We start from the raw sequence: 9854 nt of genomic DNA, 5'->3' as shown, positions 1-9854 counted from the left end.
AACAGTGATTTTTTTAATGATTTTATTAATCTCCAACCACACAGCATATTTATTAAATTATGTTAAAAAGTACAATATCAAAACACTTCAAAACAAAACAGAACAAAAGTGAACAATTCTGCACTGACAATTCAGACAGTAACTCTTCAAATTTATCAGTGATGTAAACAGGTAATGTTTGTGAAAGTGCTCTAAGAAAAACAAAATAGTGTAATATATTGAAATACTGTAACATAATGTCCAAGATTGTAGCTATAAAAGCCAAAGCCAAGTGCCTACATTGCAAAGCTTGGTAATAAACACCATTAAATAACATTTGCAATTTCCCTGGGAAGCAGCAAAATTACCAAATGCCTAAACAAGATAATAGTACCTAGTTGTACTCAAAATAAAATGAGTAAGCAAGTATATTTTCTTGCAGTTCTTTTATACACCCAACATAACCAAACGCCTAATGGTTTGTTTGTTTGTTTTTTTCTTAAGAAATTAAAACACTGAAACATTAGTGTACTAATATTACTCTTCACTTCATTAAATTCCACCTGTTAGCAGTTCTTGAAAAAAATAAATCTTATGAGATCAGCAGTAACAGAAAAGTAATATATAAAAGTAATATAGCAACATAATTATTCAAATTGTACAGCTCTAATTAATTCTACAAATTGGTTCAAAATTAACACAATAAAAAAAATGTATTAATTTTTTTTTTTAATAAGTAAATGACATGAAGATCGAAAACAACTTACAGCAGTTATTCTGTCTTCAAGTCCAAGTTTTTAATTACATGCAACAAAGGTGCAAATAAATCCCACTATATTTAAATCAAAATCAAAGCAAATTACAAATCATCTAACAAAACAGTAAACAAAATCAAGTTTTGTTTTGAACCTGTAGCCCTTGCATTCAAGCTTTAAAATATACCCTGTACAAAAAATAAAATAAATAAAATACACAAGGAAATGAAGTACTTCAATACAGTAATTTAATGGACATGCAATAAATGTTATGGAGGAGTATTGACTGATTGGGTGTGTTACAGCAAGCACAGTACCAATCCAAGTGCAGGTTTAAATATCAGAATGTTAGATGTTCAAGTAATAACAATGATCTCAGCAGTGTATTGGAATGTTTCCATTCCTATCCATTCACACCCTTGAATCGAAACAATGGTCAAAACATTGCTTTAGCTGTGATTATAAAGTTAAAAACTTGTACCCTATTTTAGTTTAATTGATTGTCTGAAGTCACATTCTACTGTGTATAAATAAAAATGTGACTGGGAACAGGTCTGTCATTTGCAATTTGCTGGCAGGCTGAAGTTTTGTTTTCATCTAAGCCAATTTCTTGTGGCAAATGTATTGATTTCTATGGAGTGGCAGTCAAAACATTGTGACAGATCAGCGAGTATCAAAATGAAATCTACCAAATTAATTGCCAAATAACCTTCTTTCAAATGAAGGGTGTGAATATATTGCATTACAGCTGTATTCAAGTAAGAATATTGCTCTGAAAATGAGAGGTAGGATGGTTGTATTCCATAAATAAATGTTATTTGTGTCATATGAAGAGGTCGATGTGTCATGAGGTTGAAAATATTTGATTACACATTTAAAGATTGATAATGAAGAAGGTGTTCTTTTTGATTTGCCCAAAACCTGGGAGAAAATACACTTAAACACAGCATTGAAAAAAAAATATATCACCTGTTTATATAATCATGTAAACCATTACCAACTTTAAAATCCCTCCCTCCAAACCATATCACATTGTTATTGTACATTTAAAAAAATACTGCAATATTTTACCAGGCATGGTTATGTCCAAAATTAAGCATTCATTAAAAACATTTAAAGCAACATATTGCGAGCCTGGAACACACATGTTGAGATTCTAAGTAATAAAAACAGCTTTTTTATTTGAGGTAATCAACACAGTGTTGTCTAACAAAGTGAGCCTTGTAACAGAACATGCAGTTTTGTGCTTCAGTTTCAAAGAAAGTCAGTAAATATGTTTTAAATATTTGTCCTTTTAATAAAACCTGAATATCATGTACACCGTCACTGACTATGTTTTAAGAAGAGGGGTTAGAGTAGGCCGAAGGACACCTATACCATCTGAATTACTTTTTCCCAAATTCGACGTGTAATAACTATTAAAACTAGTAATGACTGTATTCAAAATGTTACCTCTTTGTATTAATATATATATATATATATATATATATATATATATATATATATATGTGTGTGTGTGTGTGTGTGTATTTGTGTGTGTGTGTGTGTGTGTGTGTGTGTGTGTGTGTGTGTAAGAAATACAACACAAATCAATTAATATTCTCCAGTCAAACTGAGGAAATTACATAAAGTATATCTTAAGTAAAATAAAATAAAATAATTCATTCATTCCTCTTCATTTACATCTCTAAATTGTTATAGCCTCTGTTACTGTAACATGTAGAGGCATGCAAGGAATGTACGCTGCTCTTCTAAATATGCAAACTTTATAATATAGAGCCAGTAACCCAAGTTTTCAAAAACAGCAAACATGAGGGATGGCTACATTCAAAAAATTGTTGAGCCTTCCTTTAAAAATATTTAAAAAATGTCCTACTTTCCAGATGAATAAACCAAATGTGTCCAAACTAAAATATCTAACCAAACCTCATATACATGAGGTGTAGATAACCTATTCAATATGAACTATGGTTATTTGGCCACCTTTAACCATTTAACCACTCTTGTTTAGCCTGGACTTTCATTGCCTGAACCTAAGCTGTTTAGCCATCACAACCCAATCGAAGAACTTCATCTTTCTCAGGCACAGAACCATGTAGGAGAACAGCAGGAGTGGCCCTTGCCATCTCAAAACACCAGAGACTCCATGAGTTCAGCTTCATCCTCCGGGGTCTCCACTGGATTGATGGTGGCTTCAAAAGCCTTAGCTGAGTTCTTATGAGCCTCCATGAACTTCTGGAGATACTTTGAGGTATAGAGCCAATGGTGCTTGAGAATATCTTCCAGCTCGTAACACTTGGACTGCCTGGCATTCATCTTGCGGAAGCGACGGAAGAGCTTGTTCCCTGATTCATTGCCCTCACTGGCCCAGGCCCCAATGGATCCATCCCTCTCAATGATCTCAGGCACGTGAGCGAGGGTCTTGTGCAGGTAATTGGTGATCTTGCCATCGTAGCGGTATTTGAAGGTGGAAGATAGGAGCTCGGCAAAACGTTGCGAGTTGAAGCTATAGCGGCACAACAAGTCAGGACACTCTTTGGCTGGGCAGGTGGAGCGCCAAACAGGTTTCATTTGGAGGTAGAGATTCATCAGCTCCTTGAGAGCTTCTCGGCGCTCCTCAGAAGGAACCAGCTCACACACAGCATCCACCGTCTCCTTGGTCATCAGTTTGCGGGCAAAATTGCCATTCATTCTCATGATGGGCTTAAGGTTCATCTTCTTCCTCAGCTGCTTGTCTAGGGCAGACTGCCACCGCTTCCGTTCCTCCCGGGTGGGGTTGCTTTTGATGTAGAGCTCTCCAATTTCATCCTGGAAGATCTTGTAAAACTCGGTGGCATTCCCGATGTCACAGTGCAGCGCATCGATGGAGGGCAACGTTTCCAAGAACGGTTTTGCTGAAACCCCTTTGACCCGATCACGCAGCTCATCGGCCGACTCTGAGTATGGGTTGGTCCTCCAGATCTCATAGCGTTCTAGGTTCTCCTCGTGGCTCCTGGTGATTGTGTGCAGCACCATATTCTGAGAAGCTTCTGCTCTGGTGGAATCACAAAGGGTGCAGATGTAAGTAGACCCTGAAGCCTCAAGTCCTTCCACATCTCTGACCAATTTCTCATCATAGCCTGTGCCCCTAAACACAAACCGGAAGGACCTCAGCATGCCCCCAATTGAAAGGATCAAGCGGCTTTCTTTCATGGCTTCCCGCTCAGCCACTACAGGCCCCAATATAGCAGTCAGCGTTTCATGGTCAGATTCGTCCGCGAACATAAGGCACAGGGGCTTGCAGCAGAGCTCTGAGTTAGGTTTGAGCTCCTGGAAGATCTTGACATTTTTCCCATCTTCGCTGTGGGCGGAAATAGACATGATGGTGAAGGAGAAGCGGACAGCTTTCTCAGGAAGAGCTGGGCCATTCCCATGTTTCTCGCTGACGTCTCCCATGCCATCGCAAGCCTCCTTGATGATCACAGTGAAACTCTCAGTCAAGCTGTCATCCAGCTGCTGCTCCCTCATGCCTTCCACAATGTCCTCTTCAAAGTCCTTCAAAGCAGCGGCAAGAGCCACATCATAGCGAAACCTGCGGGAGATGGTGTTGATCTGTTGGTCATCCACAGAAGCCACCCAGCCAGACAGCCCATCTATAATCCCCACCTCTGTGTTGCTGGACACGTTCTTCAATGCCGGCTGCCACTCAAAGGGATGGTATCCTGGAAGCAAGGCTTTCTCTGCATTTCGGAGGGTGTGTAAGGGCTGAAAGATCTGTCTGCCACTGGTTGCTTTAACAGTACGGTACATTTTGTGGTATTGGCTGCAACTCAAGAAGGTGTTGACACGTATGGCAAGACAAACAGCAGGGTGTAGGCCGAATCCTCTTCCTAAAGCGCAAAAGACAGTGTATTAATATAGGCATCACATAAACATAGGGATTTTATCAAATTGTAAATTTAAAAGAATTGTAAAGAATAAAAAATAAAAAATATTGGGTGAAAATAGGTGGAAGTCTTATGAGAAAAATCTGATCTTATTCAGAAACTTTAAAACAAAAATCAAAAGGCACACAGAATAAGAAGAATTAATACATCCATACAAAGAGTCGCTGAATATCTGAGAAGTAACTGATATTAAAGAACTGGAAGATTGAACAGGACATGGCTTGTGTCACACCTGCTCCCACTTCCTTAAGGAAATATTTTGGTGACCTATGTATATTGCATTGTAGTACAGTGTTTATTATTATTGTTATTGTTAATAATAGTAAAAGCCTAGAAGCAGACAAACAGAAACTCATTGGTTTGTGGTGAACATGCAAGCCAGCTGGTCTCATTCCCTAGAGAGATGGACTGCACATACAATTGACGTTTTGTGTAACTGCTGCTCATGTTTTGATGGGGTGGAGTTAGGGGCGATGTTTGCTTTTTGATGACACTGAGGGTCAGCCTAGAAGCTGGTTTAACTTTTTATTCTTGTAACATAATCTGGTGAACGCATAATTCAGTTCTTGTACCCCCTGCAAGTCTTATTTGAGTCCATTTTGGGCACCTGATTTGGGAAACTGTTATAGAGAAGCAAGGAACAGCTAAAAGTGTAACACTTTGAGTGTTAAGGCAACATTCACAAAATGTGGACCAGATACATATGTAGATGCTTCTGGACATTCGTCACAATATTGGACAACATGGTGAGAACAACAATGCACTGTAGTTGCAACATAACCACAATGTTTTTGCAACCAATTAATTACATTATTATACATTTTATGAACTGTTATCGACAGAAGATAATTCTACAACACTGAAGTATTTCAAACATTCTTAAGTGTTGTAAATAATGCAGTATTGATTTATGATATTACAGCGAACACAGATTAGCATTTTTCACATAAACAAATTAAGATATTCACATTATGTGTAGAGACCTAATGTGTTTCTGCCAAGAAAACATCCTCTACAAGTGACCTAATTTCTCTTTTTTTATTGTTGTTTCAGCAATGTTGTATGAACACTACAACAATGTTATATCCACCATAGCCAAAAATACAACTTTACAGCAACATATTGATAAGTTGTGTTATCTGATAGCCACACAGTACCAGCAATCTTGCTTTGCAAGTAGTGTATTTAGGTGTCAAGAAAATCAAGACATTACTATCAGGAAATTAATAATGAATACATATTTGAATCAAGAGATGAAAGGCAATCAGAAGAAGAAGAATTCAGTTTTACTTATTGTCTTTATACAAGTGTTGTGTAACATAGTATAATGTTGTAAGTATAGTGTAATACTCTTGTAATCATTGTAAATAACTTTGGCTAAAGGAGTTGTCTTTCAGAAATGAATAGATATATAAATAAATAAATAATACCTTGCATCATTGCCTCAAGCTCATCTGCCTGTCTGTGCTCATTGCCCGCTCTTAGGGCCAGCAAAAAGAGAGTGAGACAGACGGACTTGATGTCCCCTCCTTCTTCCTTCTCGGCAAACGCCTTCACCTGGTTCTTCAGCTCCCTCAGCCTGTGTTTCTGGGCTCTGCGTGTCAGTGAGAGCAGGTGTTGCCTTGGTCTCCCTCCCTTATTGACAGGCAAGTATATGTCATTGCTCTGGCTCTCTTGGTGGCAAAGGGTATGCGCCCAATAATCTTCCAGCCGCACCTGTTCCTGACAGCCTTCGGCCGGGCATCGGATCACTAGTGAATTGAGGACCCCCATGAAAGCCTTGGCTGGAGTCACCAGATCGGAGGGAATGCAGGGGACATGGCAGGCGGGGCAGTGGGTCCCCAGGGCACGGATGTACTTCAGGATGCAAGCCCTGCAGAAGAGGTGCTTGCATGATGCTTGGACGGGTTCTGCTAGCAAATGATCACATACCTGACAGGTGACTGAACGGACAAAGTCAACAGGGTAGTCCACCAATAGGAGTTTGGCGCTGAGGTGGATGCTTTTGCAGCAGGTTATATTCTTTACCCAGAATTTTCTCTGGATGTGAACTTTGGTCCAAGGCTTAGGCTTGGGCTTGGGCTTGCCCTGGTCTTTGGATTTCCGGCCCCTGACACTGCGTTCACCAAAATCTGACTTGGTTCGCTTGGCCAGTTGAGACCTGGGGGACTTGCGCTTCCGTTTAAGGGAAAGCACAGTCTGAGAGCACAGCTTGCAGAAGGCAGAATGAGGCTTCCACTGGGGGACCTGGGTGTTGGAGAAGCAGCAGAAGCCTCCTCCTCGCATCGCAGCTTTCCAGCAGCTGTGGCAGAAGAAGGCTGGGTGGACTGTCTCCAGGTCTCCAGTCACGTCCAGCTTGAAGACTTTCAAGATAACCTCTGGCCAGCCTCGGGCCTTACAGCCCATTTTCCTCAGAGCTTCTCGGCTCACATCATCCAAAGTTCCCTGTACCTCATACTCCAGGTTGGCCTTGCCTCTTTTTAAAGGTCCTCCACAAAGTCTGCAAAGACACCTCAGGCGAGCCATGTGGGTTTCTATCTCCACAAGCTTAAGGTCTACTCGATTGTTTTCCACACTCTCCCTGGACTTCCCTCCCAGGCAAAGCTTCATCACACCCATAGAGGGGGTCTCACCTCCCAACATTTCTACATCTTTGGGAGGCTGTGCCAAAATTATCTGGGCCGGCTGGTTTTCCTTCTCCCTGGCCAGTGGAGCCTTCTCAATGGACTTGATGCGGAAGAGCTTAAACTTCCAGTCAGAGAACTTGGAGTAGGGATGCTGGATCTCATCAGGCATGGAGCGCAAAGGGGTTTCTGCCAGAGGCGCTGCCATTCTGCTGACAGAATAGTTCCTACAGGAAGAAATCAAAGATAATGCCATGTTCACAGGTTGCCAGCAATAACAATAACTTAGTAAATACATGTGTACTTATAACTACAATATAATCATAACTGCATCATAATTAATGCAAATACTTTGAACTGTATCTATTTACTAAGGAATTATGGAGTAAATACAGTGTAATTAGGGACACAATGTAAAGTGGTATCCAAACTAGATGTTCCCACCTTCTATGAGCCATCCCTGCCATTCTGCTAGATAATAAAGCATATGAAATATGTGAAATAAATAGGCAGTGAATGCTTGCTCTGAAATAACACATTTCTGCAGCAATCCTGGGTACATGGCAAACTAGGTCACCACAGGGGCCAGGCTTAATCAATTGATGTTTCCATTACAAGTTTGCATTTATTTCATTATCCTCTTCAGCTTTATTCAATTAACCTTTTTTGTTTTTCATTTCTAACATTTATGACTTCCATTTATAACCACCAGCAGGAATCTGTATTGAAGGCAGATTGTTTCAAAGAGGTGGTACATTAGCAAAAATAACCTTAGAGCTCTCTGTTGTAATCTTGATACAAAACCTAAATTAAGCATGTATTTTGTAACTGAGATGGCAGGGCACCTTTAGGTTCCAGTCTAATTGGCAGGTTCTCTTTTCCACCACACAGCATTTTGTAAATATTTCAGTTTTCATAAAGGACCTCGTTGGAAACTGGGCAGTTTTCAAGTGCAAAATGCATTCGCCATTTACTGAAAGTATCTGTGGACATTGTAAGTGTGCAAATTTAGCAAGAGACAATTTGAATATAGCAAGAGAAATACATTTACATCTTAAATTAGATGTTTTCACAGAGAGAGGTGTTGACCACAGATTAAGTGAACATTTTTATTTGCAGTGAAGTAAAAAAGCTGTGACATGTATCAGTCTTTCTGTTTATTTATTTCCATATCAATACCATTGGGGTGGAGTTAACCTGGTTACACTTTACATTGTGTCCCTAATAACTGTATATTTACATTGTAATTACTTGGTAATTCCAGTGTAATTATGCCTATTGACTCTGTATTTACACTGTAACAAGTAATTACAGTGTAAATATGCAGTAATTAGGGACACAATGTAAAGTGTTACAGAAAACATTTTAACAGTATAGTACTTCTGGATGCTAAATGCATTATGATCAATACATATGTGACAAATCTATAGCATGGACCATGGCCAGGATTAAATCAAAACTTTGACCCACGCTCTAATAGAAAACTACAAAACTGTACTCAGTTGCGCCTTCATTTTCAGTAAGATGCCACTTTCTTCTAATCAGAAATGTAACTGCTATGATGTACAGGTTTGTAGTTTACTATTATCGGGGTGGTCAAAGTTTTGATTTAATCCGGCCTCATGAGTTACAATTTTGGTCTCTTGCACATAGCATGTCTTTAAAATTGTGAGTTGTTTTCCTATAATCCTTAGAATCATTAAGACATGTATAAAAATATGTAAATGTATGTATTTAAACATGAAAATAACTCCCCTCTTGAAAGGTCGATAAAGCAAATACACCTTTGTAAAGTTTTTGGTTTTTGTGCCCCTTATGGAAATGAGTTCTTAAATTGCTTGAAACCAGATTAACTTTCTGTCACAATTTTCCAGATGTCATTATCAAATATTCAAAGTTATGATTAATATGTTATGGCACTAAATCATAAGCATGAAAATAATCCAACTGAAAAATTTACTCATCCCATTATCCATGCTTTACTCTCATAACTGACTAATTTGTTCAGAAACAAATTCACACTGACAGATAACCAAGTAGGAATTAAAGTGGGTGACAATGCATCTAATGAAAAAATCACTGGCCAAACATAGAGAACTTAAAAGTGAGGATGATCCTATGTACTCGCTTACATACTAATTCCTTGTGCATAATTCTCTTATGCTTTTGTGATTTTGAAAGGAAAGCTCAGCTTATATGGTTTCACTCAGTCCGAAGCTTGTTTGTGCTGGTGTAATATTCCAATAGTGACATTTATATATCTTTGGTAAAATGCATAATAAGAATGCCCAGCTGCATAGAAATTGATCTACCTCACAGTACTGGGAGAATATATTTAAGGAACTAAGTTTGTTTGCTTACTCCCCCCCTCTCCAATCAGTACTGTCAATCCATCACTTTTTGACAGGGACCAAAATGTATTCTCCCACAAGGATGACGGCTGGCATTTTATAATAGAATGAGAACTAATGCAATGACTACAGCAGGGACACTCAACAGCAGAAACACTTTATGGAAACATGATTGATACATAAATCAATAATTGTATCAATAAATAAAAGCAGATAATG

General features: G+C 38.9%; 1 protein-coding gene across 1 annotated transcript; it reads right to left on the bottom strand.

Annotated features, from left to right (window-relative positions):
- Nucleotides 1–2277: 2277 nt before the first annotated feature.
- On the bottom strand, nt 2278–7497 carry rag1 (recombination activating 1). Its single transcript, XM_066702894.1, has 2 exons — nt 6091–7497; nt 2278–4603 (listed from the first exon to the last, which is right to left on the bottom strand). The coding sequence occupies exons 1-2, from the start codon at nt 7490–7492 to the stop codon at nt 2862–2864; spliced, it is 3144 nt and encodes a 1047-aa protein (XP_066558991.1). The 5' UTR covers nt 7493–7497; the 3' UTR covers nt 2278–2861.
- Nucleotides 7498–9854: the final 2357 nt, after the last annotated feature.

This window comes from Amia ocellicauda, chromosome 4 (genome assembly GCF_036373705.1).
Source record: "Amia ocellicauda isolate fAmiCal2 chromosome 4, fAmiCal2.hap1, whole genome shotgun sequence".
Classification (NCBI taxonomy): Eukaryota; Metazoa; Chordata; class Actinopteri; order Amiiformes; family Amiidae; genus Amia; species Amia ocellicauda.
Note: the sequence above shows the minus strand (reverse complement) of the source record. Positions and strands in the feature narration are given on the sequence as shown.

What these genes read in the sequence shown, in the direction of transcription:
- rag1 (XM_066702894.1), bottom strand. Translation starts at nt 7,492, where the DNA reads ATGGCAGCGCCTCTGGCAGAAACCCCTTTGCGCTCCATGCCTGATGAG. An exon ending in GCTTGAGGCAATGATGCAAG is followed by an intron (nt 4,604 to 6,090) that starts GTATTATTTATT and finishes TTTGCGCTTTAG; the next exon opens with GAAGAGGATTCGGCCTACAC.